The sequence below is a fragment of the Mus caroli genome, unplaced genomic scaffold, assembly GCF_978045245.1.
Source record: "Mus caroli unplaced genomic scaffold, Mus_caroli_1 scaffold_10, whole genome shotgun sequence".
Classification (NCBI taxonomy): Eukaryota; Metazoa; Chordata; class Mammalia; order Rodentia; family Muridae; genus Mus; species Mus caroli.
The window spans coordinates 60,979,871-60,995,068 of record NW_028227265.1 but is presented as its reverse complement, the minus strand read 5'-3'; the positions used below and the strand labels follow the sequence as shown (position 1 = coordinate 60,995,068).

General features: G+C 42.8%; 1 protein-coding gene and 1 pseudogene across 9 annotated transcripts in view; both read left to right on the top strand.

Annotated features, from left to right (window-relative positions):
• Positions 1-798: 798 nt before the first annotated feature.
• Positions 799-15,198, top strand: part of Ints10 (integrator complex subunit 10) — a 35,109-nt gene continuing 20,709 nt past the window's right edge. For 8 of the 9 annotated variants that reach the window (XM_029480709.2, XM_029480710.2, XM_029480711.2 and 5 more), the window contains exons 1-9: positions 799-982; positions 1,446-1,513; positions 3,471-3,574; positions 4,528-4,667; positions 9,121-9,202; positions 9,687-9,827; positions 11,657-11,828; positions 14,042-14,211; positions 14,987-15,120. In XM_029480709.2, the coding sequence (XP_029336569.1) occupies positions 854-982; positions 1,446-1,513; positions 3,471-3,574; positions 4,528-4,667; positions 9,121-9,202; positions 9,687-9,827; positions 11,657-11,828; positions 14,042-14,211; positions 14,987-15,120 (1,140 nt within the window). In that variant the 5' untranslated portion in view covers positions 799-853. Of the gene's footprint in view, positions 983-1,445; positions 1,514-3,470; positions 3,575-4,527; positions 4,668-4,718; positions 4,841-9,120; positions 9,203-9,686; positions 9,828-11,656; positions 11,829-14,041; positions 14,212-14,986; positions 15,121-15,198 lie in introns of those variants that run through there. The other variant, XM_085843929.1, reaches the window with a different exon arrangement.
• On the top strand, positions 5,971-6,434 carry LOC147002416 (large ribosomal subunit protein uL16-like; annotated as a pseudogene).

The following is a 15,198-nucleotide window of genomic DNA, read 5'->3' as shown; positions in this document are numbered from 1 at the left end:
CGATGTCCTGATTTACGTGGCAAATGATGGCTACAGTTGATAGGAACTATATACAAACACCTATAAGAAATATATATACATGCACTTAGATGGAAAAACCAAAGCTAGCAATTCACTTTCCGGACACTTCCAACTCAATAAATGAATAGTGCCTTGTCAACAGAACAGGGAGACTGTTTTGTTATTGTGGTTGTTCAAATGCAAAACCAAGGCCAGGATTTCGGTGCCGATTTATACTGCAGCTATTTTCTATTGTTCAAATAATCAAAGTTTTTTTTTTTTTTTTTTAACTCTTGCTGGACAGGTGGTTCGGACATCCAGCTGAGCATCTTCTAAATGCTAATTTTTCCGTATAGGAGAAAAATAATAAGATTCAGGCGAAATAATGCCTGGGGCAGGGGCAAAGATGTTGGCAAAGCTCAAAACCAACAGGCGATCCAGGGTCTTTCCGCAAGCGAGGGTGGGGTCGTCTCTGCACAGTCCAGGCCCAGCCCTCGGTGACGCTTCGTAACTACACCTTCACCCTGGGCACCAGGTTTATTTACACCGAAGGACCGCCGCTCTGTGTCTGAGCGTGTCGCGCACCTTCAGAACCCGGCTTGGAATCCAAGGAGAACGCAAGAACCTGGAGCACAGGGTTGCCGACTCTGGCGCTTACTCCCAGGCAGTCAGCGGCGCGCTACCATCGAGGGATGGCAATCCGAGAAATTAAAATCCAGTATTCCGTAGTTTCCATAGGACTCTACAGAACCTCTGCGGCCTGTGGTTGGCTGGTCTCTGGGCATGCGCAGTGGCCGCCTGGGGTTGGCGGCGCCCTAGAGTCGCCTAGTGGAAGGGCAAAAAAGCCGGGACCATGTCGGCCCAGGGCGACTGTGAGTTTCTGGTGCAGCGAGCCCGGGAACTAGTGCCCCAGGACCTGTGGGCAGCCAAGGCATGGCTGATCACCGCCCGCAGCCTCTACCCGGCCGACTTCAACATCCAGGTGAGTCAGACCCGGCGCGTCCTCACGCGCGGAAGAGAGCGCTTGGCCGAGCCCAGTGGCCCCCGGGCGCTTTGCGCGGTCGCTGTCCCCCTCCCCACGTTGCTCCTACCCTGCTCCACAGGACAGTTGACCAACCTTTTCCCCAGCACCTGCAAAGGCGGAAACCATACAGTAAATCCGGGTCTGGTTGATCCTGTACAGTGCATCTTTGCCACTAGGGCCCAGGGCATTCATTCATTGATCATGGTAGCAGCCATCTGTTCAGTTGCTGCTTCTTTGGGGACATTTCTACTCCACTTGATCCTAGAAGCCCTGCAGATGGGGTGAATTCTGGACCACCGGACTCTCATTTCCCTTTGTGGGTGTTCTGGGTGAAGGCCCACCTCTGAGCAGTGCTGCAGGTGGGCTGGAGCTGGACCAGCTACCACCGTGGAAGCCGTTGACCCTGTCTGCCTTGTTTCAGTATGAAATGTACACCATCGAACGGAATGCCGAGAGGACTGCCACCGCAGGGAGGTTGCTGTATGACATGTGAGTTAACTGGGATCGTTCTGGGAGCTATTGTTGATATCTGAAGGGGTCCTCTTCAGATATGAACAATTGATAGTAGCAGTCGGGGCTCTGCAAGATCATCCACTTCCCTGGTACCCAGAATTCAGGCCTTAATTGCCAACAGGCGTTCTACAGAGACGACTTTTTATTCTTGTATTTTAATCCCCAAATGTGTAGCCAGTGATTTATCATAGGTTCATTACAGACATTCAGACAGTAATTGATAGAATGAAATGTGAAATCCCTTCTAACCCAGAGCTAAGTTTTGTGTGTCTCCATACATATACATACATACACTGGGGAGCTGACAAAAGCAAGGCCATTCTACCCTGAACGCTAAAGTGTGCTTTCATAACCCGCTGTTGTGGGCCCTCTGGGTCTATAGAGTCGGCTGATGTTCTTGATGGCCATGTATCACTTTCTGGGTGCATGGTTAATTTCCAATTTATTTATGTTTGGAATGTCAGTGAGTAATTCTGCACCCATATTTTGATGTTTTGTAGCTAAGGGATATGTACAGTTCATCATCAAATTATCTTTAAAAAGGATAGCCTAAATATCTGTTTCCACAAATTATATATATATGTGTGTGTATATACATATATATGTATATGTGTATATATATGAATTGGCAGTTTTCCACATTTTTGCCAACATGTATATGTTCATCTCCTCCTCCACCACCACCCCTTTTTTTCCTTTTCTTCCTCATGAGACAGAGGAACCTCACTTTATTGGGCAGGGTGGTGTTGAACTCAGACCCACATGTTCCTCTTTTCTTAGCTGGGACATAGGCTATGCCACCACACCAGGCCTGTATCATGAGGAAAATGATATCTTACTATATTGTTTCTTTTTTTTTCCCCTGAGACAGGGTTTCTCTGTGTAGCCCTGGCTGTCTTGGAACTCACTCTGTAGACCAAGCTGGCCTAGAACTCAGAAACCCACCTGCCTCTGCCTCCCAAGTGCTGGGATTAAAGGCGTGTGCCACCACCGCCTGACTACTATACTGCTGGTGCCCCTCATCCGACCAGCAACACTGTTGAGTATCACTGTGACTGTTCTCTTTGGTTATTTCTGGCCTGTGGTTTACCTTTATGGGTTTTGTTCTTGTTGTTCTTCTTGTTGTTGTTTTTAATAGCGTATTATTTTTTTCCGTTGCTGTGACTGATAGAAAGCAGCTCAGAAAGGAAGGGTGTGTCCTGACTCAGGGTTTAAGGATACAGTCCATCCTGGTGGGGAAGGCATAGCAACGGGAGCTGGAGCTGACTGGTCATGGTGTAAACGGGTGAATGCATGAAGGCTCTTGGCTTGCTTTTGTTTTCTCTTTCTGAGACCACATCTTTTGTATCCTAGATTGCTGTGGGTTCAGATTTATTAAAGTATCTGAGGCCAGGCAGTGGTGGCGCACGCCTTTAATCCCAGCACTTGGGAGGCAGAGGCAGGTGGATTTCTGAGTTCGAGGCCAGCTTGGTCTACAGAGTGAGTTCCAGGGCAGCCAGGGATACACAGAGAAACCCTGTCTCAAGGGGAAAAAAAAAAAGAAAGAAAGAAAGAACCCCCCCCCCCAAAAAAAAAGTATCTGAGGATGACCTTGAACCTCTGATCTCATGCCTTTATGTCTCAAACACTGTGACTACAGGCATTCACAGCCACACCAGTGCTGTAGAATACAGGATTGGAACCCAGGGCTTTGTGCATGATAAGCAATCAGTCTAACTGAGCTACATCTCCAGCCCTTCATTCACAACAATGTCTAAAGATTTTTATGAGTATTCTCAAAATTTTCCAACTGATAGATGATTTTTGTGTATTTCTATGCTTTGTTCAGACATATGTAATCATTCACCTAGTGAAAAATGGGTTTCTCTAAATGCTACTGTTCTTCCTTGTTTGAGTTTCACATCTTACTTTAATGCATTCATTTGAAAAACAGGTTTGTGAATTTCCCGGACCAGCCAGTGGTATGGAGAGAAATCAGCATCATAACGTCAGCGTTGAGGAACGACTCACAAGATAAGCAGACCCAGTTCTTACGGAGTGAGTACAGTTCCGGTCTAATTATAAATGGCCACTTCTGGAATAGTGCGTCTGCCACAGACATCTCAGTCACACCTGTCAAAGTGAAACCCACATTACTTTGTATTCTAGGCAATGGAAGTCCACAGTGATATTAGCTGGTCTTTTTATCAGTTACTTAGAACACTTTGTGCCTGTGTGAGAGTCGTCTGTCAATGAGACCAAAAGATTGAGTGTATTTTGAACATACTTTACATATTTCTGATGATGAAAACGTCTATAGATAATGTCTTAGTTAGGGTTTTGCTGCTATGAACAGACACCATGACCAAGGCAACTCTCATAACATGTAATTGGGACTGGCTTACAGGTTCAGAGGTTCAGTCCATTATCATTAAGGTGGGAACATGGCAGCATCCAGGCAGGCGTGGCGCAGGAGGAGCTGAGAGTTCTACATCTTCCTCTGAAGGCTGCTAGCAGAATACTGGCTTCCAGGCAGCTAGGACTAGGGTATTAAAACCAACACCCACAATGACACACCTACTCCAGCAAGACTACACCTCCTAATAGTGCCCCTCCCTGTGCTAAACATATACAAACCATCACAGAGAAGCCAGATAGAGCTTCACAAGAGACGAAAAAAGCATCAAACTTCTGTGTTGATTGTGATAGCTCGTCAAAGACTCCCAGTTCTAGATAATTAGCAAGCAGATGGTGTTGGCCATTTCAACTTAAGCAAGTTCATGCTTAGGATAGTTAGTGTAGTGAGTGGTGATGGATCCTGCCCCCAGCATCATCAGGCCTCCAAACGTTTCATGGTTATTCAACAAACAGCTTGTGCCAAACACTCTGGATTTCAGAAGTATGCTAGTTTGCAGGTGAATTCTGAGTACTTTATGAATGGAAAAAATGCCTATTTTCTTTGTGGGGAAAATAAAAAAGAACAAACTTAACAGGTGAAATGTTGTTGACAGGTTTATTTGAAACCCTTCCCGGTCGAGTCCAGTGTGAAATGTTGTTGAAGGTGACAGAGCAATGCTTCAACACGCTGGAACGATCAGAAATGTTGCTGCTGCTGCTGAGGCGTTTCCCTGAGACGGTGGTGCAACACGGGGTAGGCTTGGTCTTTCCTGTTCTTTAAGAAAAGACAACAGTTGCTTAGCAGTCATCTCCCCAGCTCATTACACATTTCTAGAAGGCACAGTTGCCACAGGCCTGCCTGGCCTTAAGGGCTGAAATGGGACATAGCATTGGACGAAGGCCAAAAGACTGATGATCTCCAGCCTGGTAGGAAATTTAACTCTTTCTTATTGTCCTATGCTAAAAAGTTAACTATTTCTTACTGTTCTGTGCTTTGCTGAAGAAACTTCAATCTTTATCTCTCTTATTATTATAATTCTCTGTGCTTGAGTAAGCACTGGAAAACTTAACTCGTACTTTACAAACTTACTTTATAATTCTCTATGCTCGAATAAGTGCTGGAAAACTTACCTCTTACTTACTTTATAAAGTTACTTTATAATTCTCTGGTCATTAACATATGCTGTGTAGCAGCAGGGAATTCAGTAGAGCATGTATTGCTAAGGCTCCTTTCTCTCTTGCCCAGAAGCCTCCCCTCTTGCTGATCAGGTGAGAGGGAGGCTTGGAGCAATTAACTTTAGGGAGCCAGGAAAGACGTGCTTGCAGAAGGGAAAACTTTTACATAGGCAATAGGCACAGAAACATACATATTTATACACATACACAGACATGTTCACATATTTTGTCGGGCCTGGCCACCCGTCTCATCCACTCCACAAAAATTCATGCATACTTACATACACACACACATACATACATACACACATACATACATGGTAGATGGAGCAAAAGCCCCTACAAGCAGGCTTCTTTGAGTAAGCACCACCATAGAACTCACTCATTCTGGATAAAATATAAGCTCTACCTTTAGTGCTCAGAGAAAGAAAAACTTCTACCTTTTTATTGAGTATGAAAAAGCCCTGTAACCTTGTCAATAAAAAAAAAAAGCTTCTGTTAAGAAAACAACTGTCTTTTTTTTCCTCTGGCACACCACCAACTGGCTGTCACCCCATCAGTAAGGTGTTACTGGTATTGTAAGAACAAGCCATACCCAAAGTCTCATTTCTTTGTGGTGTCCCTGATGCTAAGATCCGCATCTTTGACTTGGGATAGAAGAAAGCAAAAGTTGATGAATTCCCACTTTATTGCCACATGGTGTCAGATAAATAAGAACAGCTCTCTTCTGAAGCTCTGGAGGCTGCCCGTATTTGTGCCAACAAATACATGGTAAAGAGTTGTGGCAAGGATGGCTTTCATATCTGACTGAGGCTCCACCCTTTCCATGTCATCTGTATCAGCAAGATGTTATCCTGTGCTGGGGCTAACAGGCTCCGGGTATGTGTGGTGCCTATGGGAAGCCCCAGGGCAGAGTGGCCAGGGTTCACATGGCCAGGTCATCGTGTCCATCCACACCAAGCTGCAGGATAAGGAACATGAGGCTCTCTGCAGAGCCAAGTTCAAGCTCTCCAGCCAGCAGAAGTCCACATCTTTAAGAAGTGGGGCTTCACCAAGGTTAATGCAGATGAATTTGAAGGCGTGGTTGCTGAGAAGCAGCTCATTCCTGACGGCTGTGGTGTCAAATATATCCCCAGTTGTGGTTCCCAGAACAAGTGGAGAGAGAGAGAGAGAGAGAGAGAGAGAGAGAGAGAGAGAGAGAGAGAGCGAGCGAGCACTGCATCCCTGAAGGCTTCCACAGTGTTCTCCTATACCCCACCAAATCATGTTCAATAATAAATCTCACATCCAGACTGCTTTAAAGAAAAGAGAAAAAAGAAACCTCTCATGGTAAGAAGAAGCCTGCCTGCTCTCTCTGTTCTGCTCTCCTCTTACTGTCATTGTTCCTAGTTCTTGTACTTTTTTAGGATACGTGATCACATGGTATGCTAAGCATCTTTTCTCAAAAGTTCAAATATAAATTCAAATCATAAATTGAAAAGAAGTTACAGCAGAGCGGTTTACATGTGTTTGCATTAAGACTAGTTATTTAATTAAACATCGATTACCTGTCACTAGCTCCCATAGGTTGGTTCATTAGGAGTCTAAAACAATAATTCTCAGGTCTTAAGTTAGCACAGTTTTGTCAAGAGGCAAATCATCTGCCTTGTTTCTGATTCGTATTGAAGTTTATATAGAACAAGCTAGTCAATATTTTATCTTCTGTCCTTGCACCTACAATAAATTATCTATTCCCAGTTTACCACCTCAGTTATAAAATAATGGTTTCACAGCCAACCCAGAAGGAATGTTTTCTCTGATCATGAATTTGTTCAAGCCTGCTTTCTATCCTAGTGCAATTAGCCCATGATACAGGAAGGTTTACAGAGCCTTAATTGCAGCCTTTTGTATAGAGAGCTCAAAATTACCGGTATAAATTTAGGAATTCTATAGAATCCTTATTAAGAATTATGAAATCATCAATTTGCCTGTTCAGCATTGCTACAAGAGAATACATCTTCATTGATCTGCAGAAAATCTGCCCAGTAGGGCAGGCTAATGCCTAGGAATTATTAGACTAATTTAATAATGACCAGAAAGGGCATAACAGCAATAAGAATCAATCCAGAGATGAGGTTTCTGAAGACCTTGCAATTCAAAATTTACCCATCACAGACCATGCAAAAACAGTGGACCATCTGCAGAAAAGTCAACTGCTAGCTTTTGCCTCTCCTAGATGGCTCCTGACACACAGCCTTATCAGCCTAAGGAATAGTCCCCCAAATGCCAACAGTAGTATTCACTGGCAATCTGAATAGTAGAAAGTCACTTATTTCCATTGGGTTTGACAATGTGTTTGCATTTAAGTGAGAGTCAGAGCACTGGCCAGATGGATCAGTGGGTAAAAATGCTGCCAAGCCTGACAAGCTGAGTCCTAAGTCCCTCATGGTGGAAGAAGGAAACTGATTACAGCAAGTTGTCTTTTGATCTCTACCTTAGTGCCATGATGGTGCATTTGCTACCCCAGACCCATAAATAAGTGAATTTGAAATAAATAGGAGTCATAGTTTATATTTTCAAGTGTTCCTGCACTTCGAACCCTGTTGGCTCATCTAGTGTGGCACTTCCCTAGTTCTAGGATGCCTAGTGAGTGCTGCTGGCAAACATTGGTGGGTTGGTGTTACTTACCCCAAAGAAACTTAGTTTTAAATGTTAGTAACTTCCTGTAACCCATGGGTCGTCACAGCTCAAACCATTCATTCCTTTTATTCAGAGTCTGTTGTTGACTTTGCCCCTGTCATTTTTCTGGTGCCTGGCCTAGTTAACTTTTTCCATATTTCCTTGACTAGCTTTCTATGTCTGCCATTACAGAACACCAGAAGTGGGGTATTTTTTCACAATTCTGAAAGCTGCAATCAATCCTAAAGGAAGGTGTCGGTATTCCTCCTACAGGCTCCAGGACATATTCTTCCAGCGCTGTCAGTTATTAGCTGTTTCACTCCAGTTCTTGGCTCTGTTGTTACCTGGTCCTTCCTCTGTGTATCTCTGTCTTTCCTTGACATTCTGTAGGATGCCAGTCACTACATTTTGGCTATTCCAAAATGACCTCATTTTAACTAACTTTATCTACATAGAATGCTTTTCCCTGAAGATGAGCTATACAGTCATGAAGCCAATAATGTGATTTTGGTCAATAATAGTTTATTTACATGACAGTGGTCCTGTGAAATTATACCGTCCAGGAACAGTATGGTTTGTGATATATACTAAGTGATGGAATTGCCTAATGATGCATTTCCTAGGCCATACCCCTATTGTAAGCCACACATGGCTATATACAGACATATATATATGCACATACATACATACACACACTCACACACATATTATACATATATACAGAATATATGTATTCTTAGGTCCTCAGTTTGGAGGACACAACTCAGACCATACATTCTTTGATCATTGCAATGGCTTTTAACTTTGTATGTCATGTGACCTTTTGCACTGTTTCGCTCTCACCTCGGAGATCTCTACAGTATTGCAAAGAGAATGAATTGAACATTTGGGTGCATTTTGATAAGAGACTTTCTGCTGTGCTAGGACACCTATGAGAGGAAGGTGGCCTGAAAACCCAAGACAAAATTGTCCAGTACTTCACAAACTGTGTGGTTGTCTTCTGGGGTCTCCGAGAGTAAGCATTGTTAGTCTTGTGTGTCTTGACAGTGTAAAGTTGGTTTCTAGTTTCTTAGAAAATCTCTCCAGCTATCATTATCTGCTTTCCCTCCAGTGTTGTGCTGGGGTTTCTGTGAACATTTTGTTACCCCTTTAACTTTGCGAGTTCAGAGCAGAGTGAGACCAGAATGGACAGGTGCTCGGTCAACCTGATCTTCCCGGCAGTGTCACTGACGTGCTCTGATGTTTCTAGTCCTTAAAGTAGAACTGTTTGTTTCTTTGAAAAATCTATGTGGTAAATCAAAGAATACTGCTCCTTCCCATAATTCTGACATCTTGCACTGCACACATTTAAATGATATGTTATTCTGAAACAGGTTGGCCTCGGGGAGGCCCTGCTGGAAGCTGAAACCATTGAAGAACAAGAATCTCCTGTTAACTGCTTTAGAAAGCTATTTGGTAAGAAACAATGAATTTTTATTTGGGGAGGGGGGGAGGGTTAAGTGGAATACCTAGAATTGTCATTTCAGGAGTTATGTCACATACACAGCAAATGAGCTCTCTGTCATAAAATTTAATCCTGCTTTTATATTCTCAAGCTGCAAAGCATTTTAAACAACTCTTAGTTGAGTGTTATTTAACATGCCAAATCTCTGATAGCATGCATATAGCATATGTGTACATATGAAGCCTACTCATGGAAACTTGAGCCTCCTCACAGAGCCAGTGGCAGATCTGTCCATGGTGTCAGATCCACAGGCGTTTGTGTTCCTTCCTGCTCCCTCCACTGATGTCTGTTTGTACAGCTGATTTAAACAGTTGTGCCACAAGTGAGTTCCCCTGTATGTTTTAGACTCTAGGTTCAGTGAACAGGAAAATGGATTAGTTTCTGTCTGAACTCTAGTGTAAACAGCCTGATGAGTCCATTTCCTCCTTCCAACAGTCTGTGATGTCCTTCCTCTAATAATCAACAACCATGATGTCCGCTTGCCCGCCAATCTCCTATATAAATACTTGAACAAAGCAGCTGAATTTTACATCAACTATGTAACTCGGTCCACACAGTCGGAAAATCAGCATCAAGGTAGGTGCAAGCATCCTATAACCCTGCTTAGACTGGCTTTGCTAAAGTCATTTAGAAGGCCCACTGATTGTCACTCTCTGGATATGTGCTAGTTTGGTAGTTTTTCTAAAAGGTGCCTCTAGGGAAAAAAGAATGTAATAGTTAAGAGCTGATATTTTTCCTATTTGACTGAAATAGTCTGGTTGCTAAGCATCACACAGGTGCCATAGTCCAGAAGCCACTTCCTGCTTTGACCAGCCACTACAGTCATCCCACACGTATGCTGTTAGCGATTTACTGTGTGAACAGCATAGGTACACCAAGCTAGATGGTATAGCCCACTGTGCAATGGGCTAATTCTATGTGGAATAGCTTACTGCCTCTAAGGTACAGACCAGTACAGTTACTGTACTGAATACTGTAGACAACAGTGGCACGTGGTGTTTGTGTATCTCAGCATTCCTAAACATGGAGAACTCCTAATAGAACATTGTAAGAGACGATCCACCTGATTGTGGCACTTGCCATAGGTGGAGCTTGAAGGACTGGAAGTTAACTGGGTGTGGCAGGGTTCAGGGGAATTGAAGGTCTCATTTCACTGCATGCAGCTGTGGACTTATAAATTCAGCCTATGCAAAATTTATTAAAAGGGTTGTTTGTTTGGTTGGTTGGTTTTGGTTTTTGGTTTTTGGAGACAGAGTTTTTCTGTGTAGCCCTGGCTATCCTGGAACTCACTTTGTAGACCAGTCTGGCCTCGAACTCAGAAATCCACCTGCCTCTGCCTCCCAAGTGCTGGGATAAAGGCATGCATAAAAGTTTTGTCTTTCTTTACTAATAAATTACTATTATAACTTTAAAGTTTTTTATTTAAAAAAACCTTTTGACTCTTTTTAATACTTAAACACATTGCTTAGCTGGACAAATAGTTTCTTTGGGACTTTATAACTTTTTCACCAGGATATTTTTTTTCATGTTTTAAACTTTAGGATTGGAGGGTCAGATGTGGGGAGGAATGGGAAGGGGAAATTATATAATTATATTTTAATTAAAATGTTAAGAATTGAGAAAAATAAAGCTTTCTAACACAAAAAAGAAGGGAAAAAAGAGAGAGAACCACCCAAAACTATACCCCTCAGTGAGCAGCCATTAAAACAACAACAAAGGCAGGAGTGTTCAGTGATAGGCTGCTGACCTGTCTTCCACCCTGAGGTCCATCATTAGCCCTGAGGAGATCCTGGGAGAAGGACCTGTGGGCGGCTCCTTGGGGAACTGTTACCTTTGCAGGACTGTGCCTCTCCTGCTTTGCGGTCATTGTTTGTTTGTTTGTTTGTTTGTTTTAATCTCAGATTTCCCTCTAAGCATTGCGCTCTGCTCTGTGAGGACCTTTGGGTGTCAGTGTTGGTTTCCAGACTTTGTGGGGAGCTGTGGGGAGCTGTGAAGTGCCCTGGGGTCCTTCAGCTGCTTCGGCTCCTCTTCTGCCTCTTTTCTAGCTCTTTGCTCCTGGGTAATCAGTGCTTCTCAGGTCCAGCATTAGCTTTGAGGAGACTTCCTTTTAGGGCGTTGTGCTGCTGATGTGTCAGGGTCAGTGGTCAGTCATCCTTTTGAATGAAGATTTAGATCTTCCTCGTCTCTATCCAGTGCCACATAATTAAGTAGTAATAATTGTAGCTTATGGGGTTTTGGGGGGGGGGTTTTATGTTTTTTTTTTCCCTATCCCTATGAGCTTCCCCACCCCCATTGTGATGTACAGTACTTTTGTCTTGTGAATGAAGTCAGATTTTTTTTCTCTGTCAAGTACCATATAAATAAGTAGTGATACTAATTGTGGGTTATTTTCTCTCACACGTCAGGTGCACAAGATACATCTGATTTAATGTCGCCTAGCAAACGTAGCTCTCAGAAGTACATAATAGAAGGACTGACTGAGAAATCATCCCACATCGTAGACCCCTGGGAGAGGTTGTTTAAGATTCTGAATGTTGTTGGAATGAGATGTGAATGGCAGATGGATAAAGGGAGACGGTAATGAAGAGTTTATTTCTAGAATTGCTTATCAAAGTTTGTGGTTGTGTAGAAAGCAAAACCAGTTTGTTAAAAAATCAGTGTCATGCACAGATACACTTCTTTGGGGGAAGTTTTGCAAGAGAAGAGGGTAGTTTTTTTTTTTTATTTGATCCAAAGATTCCTAACTGAAGGGTGAACACCTAAAATGGTATTGGATGGGGATGAGCGGTTGCTCACTGGATAAAGTGCTCATTATACAAGTGTGAGGAACAAGACTAAAGCTGGGCGGGCCCAACAGCTGCCTGTAATCCCAGCACTAAGGAGGCAAACTGGCCAGCCAGACAAGTTTGAACTGGCTTTTTCTAGCCTCAGGGAGAGCCCTTTCTCAATAAGGAGTGCAGAAAGTGACCAAGAAAGAGTTTGGACATCAACTTCAGGTCTTCACATGTACGTGCATTTCCTGTATTCTCATAGCACACACACACACACACACACACACACACACACACACACACACACGAGCACACTCATGCACACACGGACAGTGCTGGAAAGCAGACTTCAAGGCCAGGGTCTACAGAGTGAGTTTCAGGATAGCTAGTGCTTTACAGAGAAACCAGGACTTAAAATCATAATAATAGTAATAATAATAACAGCCAAAGAGAAACTCTGTCTAGTAGTAGTACTAGTAACAAAATAATCTTAAAAAGAGATGATGTTAAGAGCTGGATCTTGTGTGAAGTCATGCAGAGAAGAGTTAGTTACGCTGGCGTGCTTCTGTCACGAGATTGTCTTTGTTCGTAGCTCCAGGTCGGAAGGGGAGGTCACCACTCCTGCAAACAATAAGGAATAACTTCAATATGAATAAACATGTCTCAGAAGAACCTAAAGTGACTGATGCAATGATGTAAAGATGAGAAATAATAAATCCTTAGTGTGGAGAAAAACTAACACTGAGCTGTTGACAGAAATGTAAATTAGTATAGCTCTTATGCAAAATAGTGGGGGAGCCACAAAATCTGACAGTAGACCTACCTTAGCTGTTGTTTCTAAAGGAAATTAGCATATCAAAGAAACATCTGCATATTTGTGTTTGTTACTATACCCTTTGTAGTGACGAACAATCTAAATGCCCATGAGTAGATAAAATGTAAATGTGTGATATATTACAATAATATTTAGTCATAAGGCTTCATAGTACATCATTTTTGGCAAAATGGATGGGTCGAGATGACAGAAAGAAAAAGTCAGACACAGCAAATTCACCGTGTTCCTTCTTTTTTTGGGGTGGGGGGGGGGGGGTTCGAGACAGGGTTTCCCTGTGTAGCCCTGGCTGTCCTGGAATTCACTTTGTAGAGCTGGCCTCGAACTCAAGAAGCCTGCCTCCGCCTCCTGAGTGCTGGGATTAAAGGCGTGTGCCACCACTCCCGGCGCCATGTTCCTCCTTATATGGATGTTAATAAATGACTGGTGATTGTACTACCATTCCTAGGTCCTTGACAGTGCCAAGCCAAGTTCTCCACTGCTGCACCACAGCTCTGTAATAGCTTAGTATAGGTTTAATTTGTATAATTTGAATAGAGGAGCTTGAAGTTTCCCAAGTAATGATATGAAGGCAGAAACCTAACTACCCGAGGGCCAAGCCTGGTGGTCCATTCCTTTAATCCTAGCACTCAGGAGGCAGAGCAGGTAGATCTCTGTGAGATCAAGGCCAAGTATGTCTACATAGTGAGTTCTAGACCAGCCAGGACAACATAGTAAACTCTGTCTCAAAAAGAAATTTAATTACCCTTGTTTGATCTGTACATGGTAAAACATATATAGATATAGATATATATTTAAGGAGCTAGACATGTTCATTACCCTGATTTGATCATATACTATATCAGATTATCACACTATACCATATGAATTTGTACAGTTTTTTTAAGGGGATGACTCAGCAGTTAAGAGCACTCATATGACCTGGGTTCAATTCCCAGCACCCACATAGAAGCTCGGGGGGATTTGATACTCTCACACAGACATTTATGCAGGCAAAACCACTAATGTACATAAAACAAAAATAAATCATATAAAACTCATTTTTTAAAGCTTCATTTTAAAGCGTCATGAAAGCTTTTAAAGTCTCATACCTGCTTGCCTCTGGCCAGTGCAGTGCTTCTCTGGGAGCCTTTATTCCGTGCTTTTGCTAACAGGCAGTAAGGTGACTCTCATCCCCCTCCCGGCAGAAGCTGTAGTGACATGCTACACCGGATGAAGGAGCTCTGCAGATACATGAACAGCTTCGACAGCGAAGCTCACACCAACTATAAAAACCAAGTGCTCTACTCCACGATGCTGGTGTTCTTCAAGAGTGCGTTCCAGTACGTCAGCAGCATACAGCCATCTCTCTTCCAAGGTCAGTGCACGTGTTCTGTGTAAAACCCAAAACACTGGCTGAGTGCAGGTAGGAAGGAGACAGAAGTGCTCTGCCTCCACCAGTGCTGTGGGATTAAAAAGCTGCAGGGTAGTGCCAGTTCTCATTGTCATTGATGATTTTGTTCGGTTTAGATTGGCATAAGCCTTTATATTAAATGTTTTTCACTAGGAATTTCCACTTTAAGACCTATAGTGGTCATATAAAACTAAATAGGGATACTGATTCCTCTTTTTGAATGGAAATCAACTCTTTGGAGCATGAGAACACAGGATCAGGAGTTCAGAGACAGCCTACATCCCTTCTCAAAAAGCCCCAAACACAAAATTCAGAGAAACCCCTGAAAACAGATTTTTATGAATATAGCACAATAGACAAAGATTTAAATATACTATACATTATATATAGTGCATGTTGACTTATGGCGTTTCATATGTTCTGTTTTTGCTTGGAGCATGTAGTTAGGATGTGCATGTAACATTCATGATCATTTTGTACTACCTGGTCATTGCTTAAACACAGATACATAAGAACAAATTCGAAGAAGGAACCCTGAAAGAACACCGTTACAAACAATTCAGTGTAGATTCCTGTAGCCTTTTTCCTTGTTTGTGTGTGCACTTGCGTTTACTTCGTCACACTGGGCATATTTTTTAAAAGCTTTATTTACATTTGGCATTTGACCTCCTACTTCCTCTCATGTTCGCTACTCTTTTTCTCACTTTATTTTTAATGTTCATGTGTGTCCTTTGCACAGGTCCTAACGCCCCAAGCCAGGTTCCACTAGTTCTTCTGGAAGATGTAGCCAATGTGTATGGTGATGTAGAAATTGATCGCAGTAAACACATACACAAGAAGAGGAAGCTAGCTGAGGGAAGAGAAAAAACCATGGTAACTCTTTCCACTTAATTGCTAACAGATTGTGTGTATCATTTGCCAGAAATGAATCTTTGTAAAATGTGATTTTGG